General features: G+C 26.2%; 3 protein-coding genes across 9 annotated transcripts in view; 2 read left to right on the forward strand and 1 right to left on the reverse strand.

Moving 5' to 3' along the window:
- The first annotated feature begins 346 nt into the window (after nucleotides 1-346).
- LOC100166044 (ras-related protein Rab-11A) lies at nucleotides 347-10,401 on the forward strand. 2 transcript variants are annotated; one of them, XM_001950059.4, is made up of 6 exons: nucleotides 347-676; nucleotides 4,931-5,052; nucleotides 5,524-5,597; nucleotides 5,660-5,934; nucleotides 9,298-9,445; nucleotides 9,577-10,091. In XM_001950059.4, the coding sequence occupies exons 1-5, from the start codon at nucleotides 637-639 to the stop codon at nucleotides 9,438-9,440; spliced, it is 654 nt and encodes a 217-aa protein (XP_001950094.1). In that variant the 5' UTR covers nucleotides 347-636; the 3' UTR covers nucleotides 9,441-9,445; nucleotides 9,577-10,091. The 2 variants fall into 2 exon arrangements, with proteins under 2 accessions (XP_001950094.1, XP_003246264.1); XM_003246216.3 differs by lacking the exon at nucleotides 9,298-9,445 and having other exon boundaries at nucleotides 9,577-10,401.
- Nucleotides 10,402-13,803: 3,402 nt separating this feature from the next.
- LOC100164000 (WD40 repeat-containing protein SMU1) lies at nucleotides 13,804-17,121 on the reverse strand. 2 transcript variants are annotated; one of them, XM_001950273.5, is made up of 10 exons: nucleotides 16,891-17,121; nucleotides 16,740-16,806; nucleotides 16,444-16,587; nucleotides 16,254-16,368; nucleotides 15,877-16,065; nucleotides 15,573-15,802; nucleotides 15,281-15,504; nucleotides 15,099-15,200; nucleotides 14,848-15,031; nucleotides 13,804-14,369 (listed from the first exon to the last, which is right to left on the reverse strand). In XM_001950273.5, the coding sequence occupies exons 1-10, from the start codon at nucleotides 16,914-16,916 to the stop codon at nucleotides 14,118-14,120; spliced, it is 1,533 nt and encodes a 510-aa protein (XP_001950308.1). In that variant the 5' UTR covers nucleotides 16,917-17,121; the 3' UTR covers nucleotides 13,804-14,117. The 2 variants fall into 2 exon arrangements, with proteins under 2 accessions (XP_001950308.1, XP_016662027.1); XM_016806538.2 differs by having other exon boundaries at nucleotides 16,444-16,532; nucleotides 16,891-17,119.
- A 100-nt stretch (nucleotides 17,122-17,221) lies between these two features.
- The window catches only part of LOC100162530 (protein roadkill), a 52,886-nt gene continuing 46,488 nt past the window's right edge, over nucleotides 17,222-23,619 (forward strand). For 2 of the 5 annotated variants that reach the window (XM_008187439.3, XM_016806540.2), the window contains exons 1-2: nucleotides 17,222-17,322; nucleotides 17,777-17,824. The gene's annotated coding sequence lies outside the window, so the exon portion shown is untranslated. Of the gene's footprint in view, nucleotides 17,616-17,776; nucleotides 17,825-23,619 lie in introns of all 5 variants that reach the window. The other 3 variants (XM_008187441.2, XM_008187438.3, XM_016806539.2) reach the window with 3 other exon arrangements.

Consider the following 23,619-nt stretch of genomic DNA (forward strand, 5'->3'; position numbering starts at 1 on the left):
AAGAGCCTTCTGGACCCAGGAGGATTGTCTGATAATATTATGTTTGTTGTAGTTTGTAATGTCTTTCCAGTAAGAAGGTTTGGGATATTGTGAATGTTTTTATTATTATGATTCAATCATTAAGGCTTAAACTGAATAAAATGAATTACATATTTTGTATCGTATTTATTGACTATTTTCTATTGTGTATTATAATTTATGTAACACGTAAAAGATTTTCTTTTAAACATTTGGCGGCACAATGTTGGGCGTATCTGATTAAGAAAGACATTTTGAATTATCACTTTCTGGCACACTGTTTACTGCTGATTGGCCAATCATCCAATAGTCATGACTTATTTCATGAATTGTCACGGGAAAAATTAGATGCAACCTCACTAAAATAATCAAGATTTTTTTATTTTGCGTTTTTAAATTTTTTTATTCTATTCGTTAATTTAATTTCTTCCTTAACTCGTTTAAAACGATGCCATATCAAACATCGTCATCGATGACAAGTTGAAATGTATTTTTATTAGTTGTTTTTTTTTACATTTACGCATTTGGATTATATAAGTACGTTATCGTGATCTTTTGTTTTCCGGACTAACTTCTCTGTTTTAACTTTTATCCTATTAAGTATTAGTGATAGCAAAAATGGGAACTGGTGACGAAGAATACGATTATTTGTTTAAAGGTAATGTTTTTGTAGGATATCTGTATAGCTGCATTTATGTAATATTTCTTGATAATATTTTTATAAAATTTTCGTGAAATCGTACACGGTTTCAAAAGTCCACCATTGTAACTTTTATTATAGGTAGGTATGAGGTAGATTGTATGTGTTCTTGTATCAATAGATATTTGAAGAATATTATGTACCAGGTTTATTAGATTTATTTACTCTACCATTAATTTGATCTGTTGGATCTTTGTGGTTGGTGTGATTCAGTTACAACATACTAGTTTTTTAATGTTTTAAATGTAGATACACATAATATATCAATTTTAAATTACTTATATGGGTTTACGTCATGCCTAACAGTTTGCAAGGTTTATGAAATTATGATAAGTACATAGATAATCATAATTGTGTCATTAGTAGTTAAAAATATAATCTGTTTATAGGCTTGCTACTTATTTGACTAATCAATAGAAAAACTAAAAAATAATTTTTTAGTTTTTTGTTGTACATTACCTATTATAAAATAAATAAATAATATCACTGTATTATTTATATGTTACTAATAACCTATTAGTCAGTAGTTGCTATACCATGAATAAAAAAAATAAATAAAAAAATAAATTGATAATTAGGTCTTGTATTTGTACTTCATAACTCCATGTAAATCACCATTCTATAGTTATTTTAGCATTATAAATAATTGTTAAATGTACTTATATAATTAATCATACTTACAAGTCTATTATAAAAGTATAGCAGGTGATCTACTATGGGATAGTGATCTACCACAAAATTTGAATAGGTATTAGATTATATTATATTGTTGATTTATTATTGAAATTTATTTTTTATTAGTAAATACCTAGGTAGGTAGTTCAAGATTATGAAAATTATAACAAAATTAAATAAAAATTGATTAAAAATTTGAATTTACCATTGTAACTATATTAAACTTCTATTTCATAGTTTCATTATTATTAAATTTTGGTATACCTATATGATCATAATCAACTATAGAATTAATGCATTCTGCATAAATTCCGTGTATTTGTAATATACTAATAACATAATATGAGAGATTATATAATTATAAGATAAGATAAATTGTACCTTTGTCGGATCTACCACTACTAAAAAAGAAATGTGTAAATAACTGTTTCAAAATATTTATAAACCTTAATAGATCACCAATTACACTTAAAATTTAAAGATAAATCACATGCTATACTTAATATTAAGTGATGGTGGCTCACAATTAGTACTTCACAAAATCCGAAGTCTAGTTATTTGTATTTTGGGTACCTATAATAGGCTATAATAGTGCTATTTGTAGAGGATAATAGTCTTTTAATTAATTAATTTAAAAAATGCCCATTAAAGTAAAATGATTATATTATACCTACAAAATTATTGAAAAAACTATTTGTGTATTAATTATTATCCGTATTAAAATCAAAATACCATTAAAAATAAGGATTGTAATTATAATTTTGTTTCTGTTAATAACTGTAAATCAAATACTTCATTACACTACCATCTGCCCTTATATGAATAATTAGTATTTTTGGCAAATACTTGGTATAGATTTAATGTTAAATTAATATTCAATGACACAGAATTAGTAATAGACCTAGCTAGTTTCATTGTTTGACCTTTTAATAGACTGGTTTATTGGCTTTAATAAACACATTGAATGCTTGTTGGACCAATTTATTTATATTATTTAAATTGTGATGAATATACATGTATAATTTTTAACTATACATGTTAGTCACATGGTCAACAAATTATAACACCTTTTAAACCAGCCTCTTTACCTAATATAAAATCAGATATAAAATAAAAATTGAATTGAATAATAAAAATTATGATTTATGAGTTATGACCAATGTAAAATAGGTATTTAGAGGGTTACTGGTATTGGGTTTTGTTGCGTTAATTATGTAGGTGTAAGAAACTAAATATGTTCTAACAATATCAATACATTCAACGAAAAATGTTTTAACTCCATTATGTCAATTGTTCAGGAGAAGTAAAACAAAAGTCAAAGCTATAGGAAACTGTCATATTGGGAGATTATAAAATATTATTTTATAATTTCTTTGGGATCGATAGACATACGATCATTTTCGTGATCAATAGAGAAAATGATTCTTTATCGGAATACAGTCGTAACTCAAAAACAAAAAAAATTGAGTCAATACCTTTTTTCGTTGGATGTATCGATATAATATACTTTGATATTACAGTTTATAAAATAGGGTAAAGAAGTTCAAAGTTAAATTGATTATATTCTAGTTTTGACTATTATGTTTATTATGAAATGTATAATAAATTATGTTGAAACCACTTTAAAACATTATCTATTAATGTTTATAAGTTAATGATCTGGTATTAATCAAGTGAATATTATGGCTATTGTTCGGTAATATAGTTCTCTGGCTAGGGAAGAAGACTGTCACCTAGGTTTGCCAACTTTAATTTGGAAAATACTGGCCCAAGTGTACTAAAAAAAAAAAGGTCATCATTAACAGTGAATTTTTATTTAATATTAATATAACAAATTAATATAAATTACCTAATGTTAAAATATTAAAAGGACGTGATACCCGCATTTGTTGTTTCTGTCTTACAAGTGCGTAACATAGCAAATTATACGCAAAGCAGAAGACGTGTAGTTTCGTTAGATTAAAAACTAGAGTGAATTGACCTCTTATAAAATCTAAAGGTAAGATTATTATCTAGACAACCTCATGGGCTTTTTATTATAGGTATTTTAATTTTAAAGCGAGCTATGAGTATTTTAAAATTGTAAATTGTTTGTGCATTTTAAAGTACTCATAACATTTTATAAGAGGTCAATTTACTCTAATTTTTAAGGAGCTACACGTGTTCCGTTTTCTGTATAATTTGCTATGTTATGCACTTGTAAGACGGAGACAACACATGCGGGTGTCACGTCCTCTTAAATGTAATAATATTAATATTACATTATGTTAAAATAATCAAATAAAGTAAAGTAAATTATAAACTTTTAAATTTATATTTAGCGGTATTTTTCACAGCTGTGAGGTCTGTAAGTCTTGTAGTTGACAATAGACGTCTGAAGTCATTAAGATTATACGATTTATTGACAGCAATATCTGATAACCAATTTAACAAAAACTAAAAATATTATATTTATATTGAAACTCTCGATCAGATGGGAATACCGGCTTTTTATAATTTTACAACTATTACTTTGAAAGTACCGGTTTTTGTAAGGTTAATACTGGCAACCGGCCTTTTAAGCCTATGGATGTGAAATACCGGTCGCTTGGCAACCCTACTGTTGCCCCAACTAAAATTAGGCATGGTAGAAACTTACAGGTGCCGAAAAAAAGTTGACCAAACTATGCCTGAAACAATATTTATTATTTCATATAAACATTTTTATTTTGTTTATCTATTAAATATTTTTAATTCACTGTAATTTCTCATTTTTTTTGAACAATGTATGGTAAAATACATATTTTTAAATTAGATTTTTAATTACTTAATTGCTTATTATATCATAGGTATATTTCCATTTTGAATTTGGTGAGATTATGTGTGTTACTCAACTTTGGTTTATAACGTATTGTATTAGTTCACCTAAATAACCACACAATGATAATGAGAAAAAAAAGCTTTATTGCATTTATAGCAGTTTTTAACCAACATTTTATATTGTTTAAATTATACGTATACGTTTAAATTGTTATTAATAGTATGCTTTTTGCATAAATTGATGGTATTTCAATTATCTATTACCTCTTAAGAAAATATTATACAACTATTATGATATTAAATTATATTAGAAAGTGGTGCAAGTACAAAGTGGTGTTTTCATCATAATGGTTAAAATAATGAAAAATCAGTGCATTCAAAATTGTTTCTGAGTAAAGCACTTTAACTTACCTTTCACTTAAAAATACTAAGGATCTATTTTAAAGCCTTATATTATTATTTTTTGTTTGCTCATTGTTTTTATGCTGTTTTTTTCTTAAAAAAAAATGAGAAATTTAAAAAAGTACATTATTATTTACATTTTTTGGTCTGTTTTAAATATAAGATAAGAACTGCATAAAATTTGTTAATTAAGGTTTCTTGCTGCCTAACTTGTAAAATCAATTGCTCCTTTGATTTCCAAAGAATTTATAATTTAATTGTTGGAAACTATTATTTTACTAAATTATTTAATTAATACATCATAAATACTTATATTGTTCCTTTTTTTTATTATAGTTGTTCTTATTGGAGATTCTGGTGTTGGCAAGAGCAACTTGCTAGCTAGATTTACTCGCAATGAATTTAATCTAGAATCAAAGTCTACCATTGGGGTAGAATTTGCTACAAGGAGCATTAAGGTATTTTATTATATACTGTGTATTTATTTTAACCTATTTACAATTTACATAATATACAAATTATTACCACGTCTATCATTTATTATTTTATTGAAAATTAAAGTTAATAATTATACGTTGTGGTTTGCAAAATTTCAACAGACTCCTAGTATATTGGCGTTGTATTAAGCCGAAATTATATGCTCAAACCACCTTTGTTGTTAACTAATTAGTTCTAAAATATAATTTTCTTGAATTATAATAGTTAGGTAGGTTTACTTGCTAATATTACTTTCAAGTAATACCTATTTTAAAATAGGTATATTGTTTTTTTTATATTATTTTATTTGTTGCCTTATGGTACTACTAAAACTAAAAATATATTTTATAAATATCCATATAATAATATTTATTCATTAATTTCTCCATATTTAGGTAATTCCTTACAATTTCAGCATTAAAAATTAATATTTAAATACATTTTATTTAAAGGTAAATAAGAAAATAATCAAAGCCCAAATTTGGGACACTGCGGGACAAGAACGATACAGAGCAATCACATCAGCGTAAATATTAATTTTTCTATATTTTACAATGTGTTAAACTAATTAGTTTTGTTAATCTTTAGTTATTATCGAGGAGCAGTAGGTGCACTGTTGGTTTATGATATTGCAAAACAGCTAACTTATCAAAATGTGGAACGATGGTTGAGTGAACTTCGTGATCACGCTGATCAAAACATAGTCATTATGTTAGTGGGTAATAAGTCAGATTTGCGTCACCTAAGAGCCGTGCCAGCAGATGAAGCTACAGCATTTGCTGAGGCCAATAACTTGTCATTTATAGAAACTTCTGCACTTGATTCTACCAATGTCGAAACTGCTTTTGAAAACATACTAACAGGTATGAGTAATTTTTTGTTTAATATTTATGTTTAACATAATAAGACTTGAATTTATACATTTAGATGAGTATTGCATCTTAGTACATTTTTTTTTTATAGTTTGAAACTGATTATCTTTAATTAAAAAAAAACTTTTAAATTTGTAGTCAAGCTTAAAAACAGATTTATATTGTTAATGTTTAATGCTTATCTCAACCAAGCATGTATTTGGTAATTGTCACTGACAATCTGTCTGTCAAAATGTCTAATTTATGTAATTATTGCATGTCTGCTATACATAGTTTGGTTTTAGTTGTGCAACTATTTACTATACATAATACTGATAAACAAATTTTTTCAAATTTAGAAAATTAACTAAAAGCATTGCATAATGAATAAATTAAGAAAGTAATGTGTTTTAAATAAATAAAATGATACTAACCAAATCAAAAAAAAAAAAAAAAATTAATTCTCTTCATTCTTTCTTTAGCGTGTTTAAAAATTGGTTAGAAAGTTAATAGGTATCTTTAAAATGATACATTTGACATTTCTGTATAAATAGTTGGGAGTAGAATGATATGGTATTATAATTATAGTGATTAATTTATAACTTTTTTCATTTCGTTTGTGCTCTATTTAATTATTATAAAACCATTTTATTGATATTTTAATTTTTTGAAAATTTGTTCCAATGGTTTAGGTCATAATATTTATTTGTGTGTACTTTTAAATTGTTAGTTTAAGATAATTTTTTCGTTAATTGTTGATTAATTATTGTTTAAAAATAAAACCTTTCAATACTTAATAATAATTACCGCGTTTATATGCAAAATTTAATTTGCATTGATTTAATGCGAATTGAATTAATGTGCATTAGGGAGCGAGTTTAGATGCACTTAAAATATCAAGATTAGAGGTTGGGTAAAATTTTAAGTTAATGCGAATGTTTCTTAGTCCATGTTTTATACTTTGTATTCCATGACCAAAACAATTATAACATTTTTTTTTTTAAATTCCCGCGAAAAAATTAATTTGCATTAAAGCGTTTACATGCATTTCTTAATCCCAGAGTAAGAGTTAATTAGATTTTACGAATCAAATTAAATAACTAATGCGCATTAGTTTAATGCAAATTAAAAATGCGTTTATATGCACCCAACACCTGGATTAACTCAATGCGCATTAATTGCTGCATATAAATGTGGTAAATATCATATATCAATTTTGTTTTGTCAGTATATGATTTATAGACTATTATTAATAAAAATAAAAATGTGGTTTATATGTATATAATTGGGAATTATTTATAAAAAAAGTTTACTAAAATGTAATTTTTTTTATACAAATTAATTTAAATTTTAAAACAAGGTGGGCAAGTGGGTACCGTATGTGTCGATTGTTCACTGTAATGGATGTGTACATATTTGTTCAATGATAAATCATTATAGATATAGAAAATTTATACTCAAAAAATAAAAATAAAAAACTGACTGTAAAATCAATCCAATTAATAATAATAGTTGATATAAAAATAACTCAAAATCTCATTTGACATTTTTTAATTTAAGAAATAAAACCTAATTTGTATTATTAGAGGTCGACATAAGTCTTTTAAAGTTTCAGTTACTATTATAATTACTTGTATTGTTTTTCGAAATGTATTAAGAAAATAATGTTTAGTATATTAATATGGTATTGAAATATTAGTATTTTAGTGTTAAAACTATCCATCTGTAGTTTTGTGACACTTATGTTCAACATAGTAAAAATAACATTCAAATATTTGAATTATCCGTTTATTAAAATAATACATTTATATAGAAGATTCATAATGTAAAATTTAAAATGTTTGTGAAATGTATAAATATTATTACGAGTATTATTATTATTGAACTTATAAGGAATCTAGGAAAAATAATCCTCAAATCTATGGCTAACTATTGGATATAGCTGTCAATAATAATATTAAATAATAAAGAATAAAAATATAAAAATATAAAATTTGAATGATAATTATTACAATATTATCTTGGTTAGACAGTTTTCTTATGAATATTTAGTATAATTTAGTCAGTTTGTTATAAAAAAAGTTAATCAGTTATTACACACAGCTGTCAAAAATTCTCCAATAGTTTTATTATTTTAATTTTAATCACAATTGATTGTGGCCTCGTTTTGTACTACTCTCTTTGAGTTCACCTAAAGTATCTAATGCTAACTTGGCTTGATCGGCATTAATTTCATTTTATATTTTCTTATAAGTAATCATACTGTGGGATTTTTTTGACTAACTATATTTGAGAACCTATTATTCTATTCTTCAAAAATGTTGGTTCTGTTTTAAAATTAGAGTGAATTGACCTCTTATAAATTTTAAAGGTAAGATTATAATCCAGAGAATATTATAGGCTTTTCATTATATTTTAATTTTAAAGTGATTTATTAGTATTTTTAAGATGTACAATTATATATAAGTATTTGCTTTGGGGATTTTTTTCTGATTACCCCTTTTACTGTTACCATATTATTTTTCTCGATAAAAAGGTCTATTATACAAAACAAGTAAGCACGATTAAAGATATACAGATTGTACATCGCCCTATAATAAACGGCTTTTAGATTGATTTACAAAGTGACTGCATTAAACAGCTGAAAAAATTAACTACTAGCGCTTGATGTCAACACTCAACCATTCCATCTATTCTGTCACTCAACCATATGTGTCGACATTTAGAACTAATTTTATACCTATATATCTATAATCGGTTAATTGTAATATTGCTGCTTGGAGTGCTACTGGTTAATTTTTGCTAGTCATTTTATGCACGCCTTAACCGATGCTGATGGGCAACCTTTAATCTTTAATCGTGCAGTAAGTCAAGACTGATAAAAATAAATAATATTTTGAAATCCTATAATATGTTTGGATATTTCCATTCTAAATATGTAATGCATATTAAATTTAAATAATTTTACGAAATATTTTTCAAGACTTATATTATTATTAATAATAAACTATGTAAATGCTTGAAAATAAAACTTACTAACTAACCTGGAACACGATAAGCTAATATTTGTTTATATCTATTATGATTATTTTGATCAAATTAATAAATACTTCGTAAAATAATTTTTTTTATACAATTACTTTCTAGTTTTTGGTTTGTTTATGTCATATTATTTTTTAATTAGTTGGTTTGCAAGTTTAGTATAATTTATTCATATTTTATTATCATTTCTAATATATTTTTCTTCCCATGATTTAAAATTGGATTATTGTAATTAAAATGCTTTTGAATGATGTTTTTACGCATTGTATTATTTTGGTACTGAGTAGTTTTGTTTTTTGTTTTTTTTCGTTCGGGTTTTTCACCATTGTTCAGAAATCTATAACATCGTGTCTCAAAAGCAAATGAGAGACCCACCTGAAGGTGATACGATACGGCCTACAAACATTGAGCCAATTGATGTCAAACCTACAGTCAACTCTGACAACGTCAGGAAACAATGCTGCCAATCATCATAAATCAGGTTTGTTTTACAGGTTCCTGATGAAAATAATATGAATGTTTTATTTTAATCTGTCTTATTATGACTTATTAAATGTAAATGATAATTATTATAACAAATGGATTCAATTTTAAACTTAATTTGTCTTTTAGAAATCCATCGCAAAGTATCAGCCCGTCAAATGGATAGTATGGATGGGGACGAAATTGACAAAGTGTGTATGAAGCCAATCAGGATAGATGCAACTACAGCAAACACAAATGATTCGGCTGCATTCCAAATTAAACAGTTTTGTTGTAATGCATCAGCTTGAGTATCAAAATTTAAGTCCACTTTTAGATTTTATAAGTGTTGTCCCCCTTTCCATATTTTATTTTATTATTATTATTTTGCAGTACAGGTTTTTTAATTTAAGTTAAATTAAAATTCTTTTACTTGCTTCTCATTTTGGGGCTCTTATCTCTTCATTATTTAAATACAAATTATACTTATAATTCTATGTACGTTTAATATTTTCTAATCGTTAATTATATTATTTTATGTTTTTTTTTTTTTTTCAAACAATTATAATATTTTTAAATATTCGAATTATATTAGTTTAGATTCATTATTGTTATGATACTATTGGCATTATTTAAAATTGAAAAAAATTCAAACACATTAACAATTTTAGTAGTATATTAATTTGTTTAATAGTATTCACCTAATGTACTTTTTTTTAGCCTTCAAAAAATAATAGTTATCCAATTTTTTATACACATTAGAATATACATTTTTATCAGAATTTCTATTTCAGGTTTTATATTATTTTATTTTATTTGGTTTTTATCAACCTGCAAATTGTAATCAGTAATATTATTTTATTATATTGTATATAACATTTTTAAAATAAAAATTGATTAATATTAAATCATATTTTTAGTTAAAAAAATAGAACAAGTTTATTTAGGCAATAAACAATATTATTGTATTAACAACTGTGTGTGTTAAGTTTATTTCATTTTTCTGAAAATATTGAATTTTGTTCTTTCCTGAAATATGTAGAATTATATGAATTTATTAATTATTATATCACATTTAGTATAACCAAGTAGTTATATTATATAATATTGATTTTTGATACTTTGTAGTATTTCCAAAACGAATAACCGTAGACTCATAACATTTTCACTAAAGATTTATATTAGTATTTCGACTTTAACTATTTTGACGCATTTTTAGCTATTTAAAGCCATGATATTTTTTTCAAATTATGTAAATTATTTTTCAGTTAGAAATTCATAAAAGTTTTTTTTTTTCATAGTTAATATAAGAAATTTTAATAAAAGGTTCTCAACAAAATTTTCTACTTATAACAAAACAATCGAGTTTAGCGTTAAGTAACAATATTTTTTTGGGAGCTTTTGAATGCATAATTTTTACAATATTGTATATTTTTATAGTAATTTATTGAATTCAACAAGATCTTAAATTATTTCCTTAGCTGGTGCTTGGCTGGTTTAAAAACTTATCAAGTGCCAAGACATTTGTTACTTATTAACTCACTAACTTTCCACCTAATACGTATAAAAAATTCTGGGGTATTTACAACAGTAGTCATACGTGTTCGGTGCCCCTGAGCTAGGCCTAGACTCGCCTACGCACAATCTGCTCAGAATCGTTTTTCGTATCTAATTCAAGTATAACATCCAAAATTACAGTGACATACTCGACTTGTTCACCTTTTTTTCTTTATTTTTGTCGTTAAAAAATTACACATTTTTTCTTTAAAAAAGGTTTAAGTTTACCTGTTTGTATTTAATAGCACGGAAAAAAATTACGGGCCCCTAATTATTTTTGCGCCCTGGGCCAAAAATAGCCAGTCCGCCCCTGTCAGTAGCCACTTACCATTTACACATATTTGTGTGTGCCAGTGGATAAAGTGATACCGATATCAATTTATCAATTATCAAATTAAAGAACACAATATTATAATATTATTTATGATTATCAGTGAATAGCTGCGGTGCATGCACAATTAAAGATTGGCAAACTGAAGGCAATCTGGCCATAGTATTAATTAGGCCTAGGCCAATTGTGGACAACAAAATTACAGGGTGTGCGAGTGCACACCCTGCCCCCCCCAAATGGCGCCCCAGATTTTGTGTCTGATCCCAACGCCTGTAAGTTTAAACTAGTAGAAAAAATATTCTTATCGCCACTATAAAAAGTATAAATTACCACTCAATACAATTTTAAGCCGAGAAGACTACGGGCCCTTTACATACGTGGGCCCCCTGCCTCCCCTTACCCGGGCTTGGTGATAATGTAAATCGTTATGCGAGTATTATAATATACAGAGTGTAACAGATAGAACTGACTTTTGGAATAACTTGTTCTAATAAATATTTAGAATTTTTTTTTTTTATATATATAATTTATAGGCACTTGCGCCACACGTGTAATAAAAAATTCTTTTCATTTTTTAATACCAAAAATTTTAAATTTTAAATTTGATTTAAATTTTTTTGAATAAATTCAAAATAGCCAATTTGTGAATCTGATTATAAGAACGATTTGGAATTTTTAAAATATCAATATTTTTTTGATTAAATTAATTTGGAACGCAATAACTTTTTTTAAAAAATATTATTTTTGGAAATTTGCTAACATGGGTTATTTCTTAAAATATTTACTAATCATAACATTTTATCAATTTTTGTCATACGTTTAAGTGGCATCAAATTTTTTTTTTTGTCATTTCTTTGTGTTACACTGTATATTATAATTTATAAATATCTGTGTGAGGATGCGACTGTTTATGTGATAAGATTACTGCTCCGACTTACCACAGAATAGATGAAATTTCACAATTTCACATGACAAAATATATCTATTTTGTCATGAAATTTCATCTATTCTGTGGACTATTACCACGAAGTAAACGCCCATCCTCAGAACATATAAACAAATTTATTAGAAACCTCAGTCAGCTACATTATGATTTATGTTTACATATTATAATTTGAAAACATGTACAGTATAAAAAAAATTGTTTTGTCTTAACATCATACTTCATAGTATGTACGATCATAGAACACTACGATCATAGTAGTACGATGTACCTAGTTTAATGTTTACTCATGTTTAATGTTTGTACCATAATTATATGTCCTAAATTAGACCAATAGGTAAGTGGATAAAAAATTCAACCAGTACCAAAAGTACAATTTTATATTTTTAAATCATTTGAATTTCTTATTCTCTTTTTTTAAGTTAAGTAAAAAATGGATTTTTGATTTTTTTTGTTTTTTAGTTTTTGTTTTTGAGCATTTAACCTACTATATGTTTTATTTGGATCACAAATAAGTCAATAGGTAACTTAAATATTGTATAAAAAATAAATTAAACACATTCTCTTTACTGAAACATAATGTTTTTACTTTTAATAAAGTTTACCATAGAAAAAAAGTTACCTTTTTCAATTCAGAAATGGCATTTTGTAAAGTTTCGTAAGAACTGATTACCCAGCTGTCTCTTGTATCGGTTCAGTATGTTCCAAGTCACCTTTTTTTTAACAATGAATAATAAAATCATTCTTAAAAAATCAGATTATGAATATTTTTAAATAATGTTTGGACTAGATTGTAATTAAACTGTTTTACCTCAATTAAAAAATATGCATACCCGATTTTTATGTCTGGTTTGGAAATATAATAAAATACAATATTATGGAAAGATCAACAATATCTAATGAAATTCACAAAGTTTTATCAAATTCAATAAAGAAAAGTCACAGCATCCAATTCACCACTCAAGTTCCATTTCACCTGCTTTGACGGTAAAAGTGAATTTTGAAAAAAAAATTTGTATCTACATAATTCATTTAGCACTATATTATACTACTATTTATTAAACAAGACAAAAAATAAAAAATCCATTTCCTATACCTATAACCTAGAAAATAGAATAAGGAATTCAAAAATGTTTTCAAAATTAAAACCTGGCTTTTGGTACTGCGTTCATTTTTCTTCCGCTTTTTGGGGCTTTCATGCTGAAACTTTTTTGATTGCAAAAAGTAGTGACGTGTGACCGCGTTAGTACGTTACTGATTTACCGTAGTTTACATAAAGCTGCATTCGAGAACACACACACTAATGATCAGTCACTACACACAAAGCCACATATAACTCACAATGGATATTGGATTTAGAATATTGTCTAAACACGACCCCTTAAAAATGGTTCGGTTTCAACAAGTATTCTTTACTTTAAGTGCATTTTTCCTCTTGAGAATAGCAGTGCTAAAGGGTAAGGAATGTAAAACCTAGTATATATCTTAATAGGTATGTGAACAAATGTTTGAGATTAATTTTTGATTAGCCAGTACATATATACTGTTTAAAGTACAAACTAAGATATATTTATTTATTAAAATTATTTTAGTTTACATCATACAGTCAATAAACTAGACTAAATTTGTCTGAAATTAAAAATACATACACAACAGAATATATCATACATACATTATTAAAATTTAAAAAGTAAGTAAATTAATTTTCGTTAGATTTATTACAATATTATGATACTCAATACACAATACTTATATCTTATATTTATTAAACAATTATTATCATAAAAAATAATTTTTTATTTAATAAGTTAAAAAAAAAAGGTTTTAATTTATACTATTAGGATAGTAAAAATTAACAATTTAAGGTTTCCATAATCGTACCATACCATCTTCGCAGTAAGTACATAATAAATTTTGATGAGGGTGATGTGTTAGTCCAATAACATCTTTTTCGTGTATTTGTAGGGTTTTTTCCAACTTTCCACTGTTCAGAGAAAAACAGTACAAATTATAATCTTCGGCAACTGCATATATCCAATCTCCTCTAGGTGACACAGTGGAACATACAAAATTGCAACCTTCACGTTTGCCACTTGTAAATGATCTGACAATCTTTAGATATATATTTTTTATTAGTATAATGTCCATTTAAAAATATTTTCAAGAGGATGTCGTACCCGCATGTGTTGTCTCCGTCTTACTAACTCGTGATATATAAAAATGTACGTCCAGCATTCAGCAATGCCAATTTTGTGTTGTTAGCTAAAATATTTGAGAGAATTGACTTATTATCAAACTTAAATAGTTGGTTTTTTATGATATTTTAATTTTTAGTGAATTATGAGCATTTTCAAATATTAATATTGTAGTAATATTATTAGTTCACTTAAAATTATCGTAAAAAACCACCTAGAGAACACAGATAACGCTCTTACATTTAAGTTTGATAATAAGTCAATTCACTTTAATATTTAAGCTAAGAATACAAAATTGTAATTGCTGGATGTACATTTTGATATATTATGCGTTAGTAAGACGGAGACAACAATGCGGGTATGACGTCCTCTTAATATATCAGTTTACTACTTACTTGGCCTTGCATATTCATTATTACAATAGTGTTTGAACGGTTACAAACAACAAAGTGATCCTGATTTTTAGGGAAAAGATGCACATTATTAACAGCCACATCAGCTGCTCCCATGGATTTAAAGGTGTGTGTACATTCTGTGGTTTTCACACTCCAAACTTTTACAGTACTATCGCTAGACGCACTATAATATAATATGTATAAAATATATTTATAATAATCATTAATACAAATCTTATAATAATATTCACCTGATTACACTGTGACCATCAACAGTATATACGACTTCATTAATAAATGATGTATGTCCTCTAAATTCTTTAAGCGTTTTGCCAGATTTTAAGCCATGAATTCTATTTTAATAAAAAAAAAAAAAAAGGTTCAAATAACTTTTACAAAAAATAATTTTTTTTATTACTATTAGTAATTTCACCTTATAGTCATATCAAAGGAACCAGTCAAAATTTGAGTATTATCTCGAGAAAATTGTACACAAGTAATCCCAAGTACATGAGCTTTTTCAAATTTCCGCATCACTTGTCCCGTCTGTATTTTCCAAACAGTTACTTTTCCACCTTGGGAGCCAGATACCAACATTTCACTGTCGCGAGAAAAATTTAAACTTAGTACAGCATCTTCCATAAGCATAAAATTATCCTGAAAAAAAAAATTAAAAAAAAAAGAATATATTATAGGTATCAATTGTTTTAGATAATTAATCTTACTTGAGCTTGATATTTAAGATCTTTTCTTATTTTTCCTGTAACAAAATTGTATACTTCAATAAATCCATCTACAGTGGCAGTCACCAAAAACTGGCCATCTGGTGAAAATCTAGAACATTCTACGTGGCTCTTTTGGATAAATTTAATTTGCTTAAATAATTGAGTAGGGAATGTTTCTTCTTCTAGATCTCGAACTGCTGCTTTGCCTCTAAATAAATCAATTGAAGTACCTAAAAGCAAAAATTAATAATTCATATACCTAATATAGTTTTTTTCAATACTTGAATGATTAATTTTAAGATACCTGGAGGTAGAAGGCCTTGGTGTTGTTGCCACTTTAATGCTTGGCCTAACAGTGCTAATAGCCTTGATGATGGTACTACAGATACTTCACCAGCTAATGATTGGGCAATAGCAATTCTACGTTTTTCTTTGGATGTACCTTCAGGATATGCTTCACGAGGGTCAAAATAAGACCGAGCTAAAAGATTTTCTAGAATAAAAAAAAATAATGTTAAAATCAAAAATGTACAAACAGCACAATAATTTGAATCTGAAAAGAAATTAATCTAAAAAAAATATTTAGCTTATTGTACAAATGCATAGGGTAAGAATATTTTATTAAAATCATCAAACATTTTGAATTTCTGTGACTATTGTTTATATATAATATAATCATACCAAGGTGTATATAACGATCAGGTTCATGTTGTTTTAAAGCAATCATAGGATCTGTTTGACGTAAAAGTGATCGGGCAGCTCCAAGTTCACGTAACTCTATTAGTTCAAATACAACCTGCCAATTAATAAAATATAGTAATATTTTAAATTATTATTATTTTTTTAATATAAATACTAGTATGATACTAACCTGTTCGTACAAATCGATTAATTTACTATCAGGCAATTTTAACGACTGTACTGCTTTTAATACTGTATCCCAATGACCGTTGTGTATATCTGCAACAAAACCATCGATACTATCTACCGTGTTCAATGATACACTGGTTTCTTCCTAAAAAATGTTATAAATAAATTATTGAAAAATAATTTACTATAAAAAACCTAATCTAAACAAATAAAACTGTTGGTATATTCAATTTTTTTATCACAAAAATTGATTTTTTTTTTATAAACATTCAACAGTGGAATAGTGAAAATAAATACTTGAAGGGTTTGCAGAGATTTCATTAGATTTGACTCCTTTAGATATTGCTGTATAAGTCGGATGACACTGTAAACAAAGTTAAGTTAGTAATGTAATGAGAACATTTTGTTAAATACATTAAATAATAATATAGTTATGGATACTACGAACTCAGCGGACTCGATTTCAATGGACATTTTTCAAGAGTCAAGTTAACTGCACTTTAACTGCTGAAAATGTACTCGATTAATAAGACTTCAATGGTGATTGATGATCACTGATCGGCAGACGGTACTCAAATTTTTATTTATTGAAAAATTGAATATAACTTTTAAGTTCTCAACGTTTTTGAGTAAGTATTCAGTAAGCGGTGGCGGCGCGGCCTGATAATCACATGCCTGCCAAAACAAATGAAAATTGATAACGCAATGCAAAATATTATAATATCGATTTATTATGCTGTGCAGCCGTGATTCTCGCAAAAATGCTCAAACATGGAATATTGACAATCGAATTTGTGTGATAAGGACCGTTCACAAAGTACAAACATTAATTATTAATTATTAATTACACACTACACAGCAGGAGCCTGATATTATAGTAGTAAGTGATTGTTATTATTATTACCTATATGGCTATAAAGATTGTATAATATTTGATCGGGTATAATTTTTTGTCTTATACAATGAATTTACGAGTGTTGTGAATTATTTTTCGGCCATGTTTTATTATGATCATTAATTGTTAAATGTTCTACATCGCCTGCGTATGACACTGCGTTTTATCGTGTATTTTGAACGGGGTTCGTAGAATAAAATATATCGCTGCTACAACATTAGTGTCAAGGTTTTTGTCCTATACTGTTCCCTTTGAATACGAAGCATAAGGTTCACCTGGTAAGTTTCGATTGTCACCTCTATAAAGTGTATCATCCTTCTCGATTTATGTTTTTGATATTGTCTTGCTATAATCGACCAATACCTAATAAATTACAATTATATTATGTGGTTGGTATATGCAAAGAACTATTTTAATTATTGATCAATGTTTTTTTTAGATTGTCAATCAACATTTCAATTATTGATGTGTCATCTTCAACACTCTGGTAAATCAAAAATGCAATATTAAATAGATACTTAGGTGAAATTTATTATATTTTATTCTGTACTAGCTGATCCTGTACCGCGTTGCCCGTAACAAATTAAATAACTGTGGGTTTATCTCTTCTTAAACTCTGTTAAATGTAAATTGCTCAGATTTTTAATACAGCTGTTATTTGGGTTTTTTTGATCAAATATAAAATATGGATGTACAATTATATCCAATTATAATAACTATTTTATTTACCAGGTCATAGAATAACGGAAAACTCCGTCATATATCGGTTCATTCGTTTCAAACCCTTTCCAAGACATACAGATAGTCAAATGTATCTTTGTGTGTTTCATGCAATATTACATATTTTAATCATGTACCTACTTTTAAAAATCATACAATTTGAAGAGTAATTTGTGATACGCAAGATAAATAAAATGAAGAGTTTTTTAATTATTGCAAAAGTGAAAAGAGTCAATTTTCCAAAGTTGTGCTGTGACTTATAATTAACTACAAATTAGAAAATCAACGTTTTGGAAAACAAACACTCCAACTATAATTTTACGTATATCGAATTTCCATGGCGTTATCAAATCAATAATACAATTTTGAACATTTTCCAATCATTCCAATATCTTAATAACATTTTCTATTTTGTTTTCTGTAACCAATGACAACCAATAACCATGTATATATAGCCTTGTTACCATAAGGTTTTAACCTAAACAATTGTTTATGGAGGTTAGTAGAGGACTTATTGAAGGCTAAAATTGGTGCTAAAATCTTCATGGGATTAACAGGAATACCTGTGCAAAAATTTAGAGAAATTGGTTCACTTGTTTTCTAGGTTAGCAGGGACAAACTAAAAACTACTCACTGCTTTATATAAGAAGTACTATTCTTTATTAAATAATTATTACCTTTATTTTATTCTTTAAATACAATGCCAATATACCTTGGTTTTGGCCAATGTTTAAAATATAATTCATGAATTTTTAAGTAAACCGGGTTTTCACTATTACGTGGTGTCATGTTATAGAGTTGAATATTATACTCAACTCGTAGGGTAGGTTAGGTTATTGACATTTTGTTACCTACATATTAAATATATGGAAAATATGGAACACAATATCACATGGTGTAGTGAAAACCCAGATTATTGTCAAAAATATTAATTATTGTAGTTAACTAAAGAAAATCAAAATATTATCCATGCATGTTGTACAGAAACAGAGTAAACACAAACCATGTTATTATGTACCTTATGAAATTTTTGTATTCAGTTTGCAGAACATGAAACTAAATTACTTGGCCTACATTTATCTGCTTAGAATTTTTTAACAGATGTATTCTGCATTTGCGCCTCAGAACTGTATTATTTTTTAATGATAATCCTTATTTTTAATATCATATACTTACAGAGTTGTTGAATGTTCCCTTTTTCTGCAGACTTAGTAGGCACACAATATACAATATACCTTTGTATATGATATGGTTTATAATAAAATAAAATGGGTTTCAGGGTCATATTTAGAAATGATGCGCCCCAGGGCACTCGTAAAAGTCCGTCCCTCGTTTTGGCCAGCAGGGTGGAGGTGGATATCCAGTGTTATAAATAAAAATTATAAATAACTCCGTAAATACCTATATACAATTATAAAACATTACTTGAATAATTAAGTAATGGAACAAATTCACTTTAGCTTCCACATGTTTTTCTGGTTTTTTTTTTTTGTTTTTGAAACATGTATTTCATTAAGCTATGAACGATGTTCAAAAAAAAAATTGCAGAAATCATTATTTTGTAAGTTATATTTTTCCACAGTACCAAAGTTCTGTTTTTACGCACGCACAAAACATTGCAGTTTACCTCCACCTTTAATGTATTTTGATTATTTTTTTAAGATCATACGTATTTTAACGAGTTAAAAACAGCACATAGTAATATAGTGATAACTTAAAATATGAAAAGTAGACAGTAGTCGCTTAGTGCTTAATACACCAACCAGGTCCAATCGCCAAACTCGAGGTCCTAAAGATAAAAGTTATTAATTGTTATGGACATCGAACGAAAATATTATATCTTATTGTATAATATAATATATAACATAATATACTTATTACTTAAGTATCATATAATTTCAATTAGATGCTCACAATATTTTTAAAATTTATTGGTATGTATTTTAATTACGTAATAATACCAAAAAAGGTTTAAAAATTAAAAATTAAAAAATCATAAACACATAAAGCTATAATTTTTTTGCCTCTCACAAAATACCAATTTAGAGAGAATTTAATTTTTTGCACCTTAATACTAATTTTTTGTCTGAATTGACTACACCATTAAATTCTATTCAATATTTAATGTAAAATGGCGCTAACCCTAAGAACTTATATCACTAATTTAAATGTTGAAAATAAAATTTAAAAAAAACCAAAAATCATTATTTTGATATACTAAATTAATTTTTTTTTTTATAAATTCATCAGTGATTTTATTGTTCTAACTGTGGATATATTTCAATGTCGTAGAACTAGTGACTATAATTTCCTTCGCGAATTAATTATTTACCAATTACAAAGGCAGAAATAAGCATAAGACCAAGGTACACGCGGTCCAAGGTACAACACTCCCCTCGTTATATTTTGGTAACTTACAATGGAAACATGAAATTTTGCTGTTACTTATCTTCATCAAAGTACTAATTCAATATTTTTAAAAATGAGTTCAATTTTTTATGGGATACCTACTAATTAATGGCATTTTTCCTTTATACATTTGACATTCAGACTGATGTCCCCTTCATAAATATTTTTTCCCTGTATTTCAATTCAAATATATTTTACATAATGTAATAAATAAAAATAATATTTTGTTGAACTTCCAACATTTATGTAGTTAAATTAGTAAAAGTGAATCAATATGAAATCAATTCAAGTTGTCCTTACACATTTATTTATTAAAAATTGATAAAAAAAAATATTGTATTTCACAGTTTAAACTGCAATGTAATTGATCACTGAAATTTGAAAAGCGTCTATAATATATATATATATATATATATATATATATAAACCAATCTCATGTAGTCACTGTTGATTTGTTTAGTAACTAAAAATATAGAAAATTGTTATTTACTATACTATCTACAAACATCTATATTTTAATATGTAATTATGTAGATCTACATTTGTGTTATGTCGATTCTATCATTTAATTAAAACATGTATATTTAATTAGAAAAAATACCATAATTATTATTTTATATTATGCTTTTTTTCCATTTAATATAATTTTTATTAAATTGTATGTATTTAGATAGGTATACTTATAGCAGAATTCTGCTATACTACATTAAAATGCATAAAAAAAATTGAAAATTTCAAAACGAGTCGAAATTTTTTTGCAATTTTTATAATGTATAGATAATGATGATATAAACATTTGATGCAAATTTCTAGTTGCTACGGTTATTAGTTTCTGAATAACAATAAAATAAGAAAATTGTATGGGATTTTTAAAATTTACCGCGGGTGAATATCTAATGTCTAATTTAAAACTCTCGTAAAAAATGAATTTGACTTTTCAGTAAAATTTTTTTTTTCGTTCAACGTAGGAAGTCTGAAGGAGTATTTTGTATAAAAATTTCAAATCATAGATAAACATACACATTTTTTTTAAGAATTTCGAGCTCAAAATAATTTCCCAATTTTCGTGATTTGATGATTTTTGTCAACATTTTAATTTCAGACTCTCATAAAAAATTATTGGGGACTAACGCTCAACTTTTTTTTTAAGTTCCACTAATAATTACTTATAAGAAACCTTGTATTAAATTTTCAATCCATAGATATAAAAGTTGAACATTTTATGAATTTTTAACTACAAAATAATTATTCAATTTTAAATTTGATAAATTTTATCAAAATTCGATCTTTAAATGCTTATAAAAAAAAATTGTGTCAATGTATTTTTAATATTTTTCAACTACTATTTTAACAATATATCAGGAGCCTTGTATTACATTTTTACACTTTTTGACCCAACATATAAAACTTTATTGATATTTATAGAAAAAAAAACTAAAAAAATTGAAAACTTACTATGTCCGAAAATTCATGTAGATACAGTCATTCGTTTTAAAGTTACACCAAAAACCAAAATCAATTTTCTGGAAAACAGATTTTGTGTAAAAATTCCTGTTTTTCATTAATTTTTCTTTTGTTTTCACGGCGCTTTTGAAAACTATTGGAAAAATTTTACTTTTGACCCCCCAAAGTACCAACTAGATTCACTTTCCTATCAGAAAAGATACTGTTGAAGAAAATCGAAGTATTTTTACGATCCTAAAATGTGATGACAGTTTGTCCGTTAGGAAATCTGAAGGAGTATTTTGTATAAAAATTTCAAATCATAGATAAACATACACATTTTTTTTAAGAATTTCGAGCTCAAAATAATTTCCCAATTTTCGTGATTTGATGATTTTTGTCAACATTTTAATTTCAGACTCTCTTAAAAAATTATTAGGGACTAACGCTCAACTTTTTTTTTAAGTTCCACTAATAATTACTTATAACTTATAAGCTATAAGAAACCTTGTATTATATTTTCAAGTTTTTGAAAAACGACAAAATATCAAAAACCGATTAATGGGAATTCGTTAATTTACCGGTGAATATCCTAATATCGTAAAAATTTTAAATTCAAATGGTCATTTATTCAGACATTAATATTACTTCCCTGTTAACTTTTTGTTAGTTAACTTTTAGATTCTGAGTGGAACGATGAATGTATTGATTTTACAATGATGTGTGTTTTTTTATTTTTTTTTATTTTTGTGTCTGTCATCACCTTTTAGGACAGTAAAAGTGCTTGGATTTTCTTCAACAGTACCTTTTCTGATAGGAAAGTGAATCTAGTTGGTACTTTGGGGGGGGGGGGGCCAAAAGTAAAATTTTTCCAATAGTTTTCAAAAGCGCCGTGAAAACAAAAGAAAAATTTAGGAAAAACAAGAATTTTTACGCAAAATCTGTTTTCGAGAAAATTGATTTTGGCTTTTGTTGTAACTTTAAAATGAATGACTGTAGATACATGAATTTTCGGACTATTGTAAGTTTTAAGTTTTTTTAGTTTTTTTTTCTATAAATCATTAAAGTTTTATATGTTGGGTCAAAAAGTGTAAAAATGTAATACAAGGCTCCTGATATATTGTTACAATAGCAGTTGAAAAATTAATTTATTAATTAAAAATACATTACCACAATTTTTTTTTATAAGCATTTAAAGATCGAATTTTGACAAAATTTATCAAATTTAAAATTGAATAATTATTTTGTAGTTAAAAATTCATAAAATGTTCAACTTTTATACCTATGGATTGAAAATTTAAAACAAGATTCCACGTAAGTAGTTAATTCTGTTACCAAAAAATCTAAAAATTACAAAAGCACAGTTTATTTTCATAGTCATTTTAAGTTCAAATGTGGACGAAATTATATATTAAAAAATATAGAATAACTATTTTTGTTATTTTTTTGTGATAGATAATATAATTCGTGGGTACTTGAAACTTCTTAAGTATTCTAACGCGTTATAATAGTACCTAATGGATATTGTGATATGATTAATTTGGAATTTATTATAGATACCTATTATTGGTCAATTTTTTTTTTAATACCATAGATAAGTATATAATATATCTTATACCTAGACTGACATACCGTCTCCGCTCAGAATCATTTTTCTTATATAGTGATATTATATCATTGAATTCAAATTTAATACTATCCATTATACAC

The sequence above is a fragment of the Acyrthosiphon pisum genome, chromosome A2 (genome assembly GCF_005508785.2).
Source record: "Acyrthosiphon pisum isolate AL4f chromosome A2, pea_aphid_22Mar2018_4r6ur, whole genome shotgun sequence".
NCBI classification, from domain to species: domain Eukaryota; kingdom Metazoa; phylum Arthropoda; class Insecta; order Hemiptera; family Aphididae; genus Acyrthosiphon; species Acyrthosiphon pisum.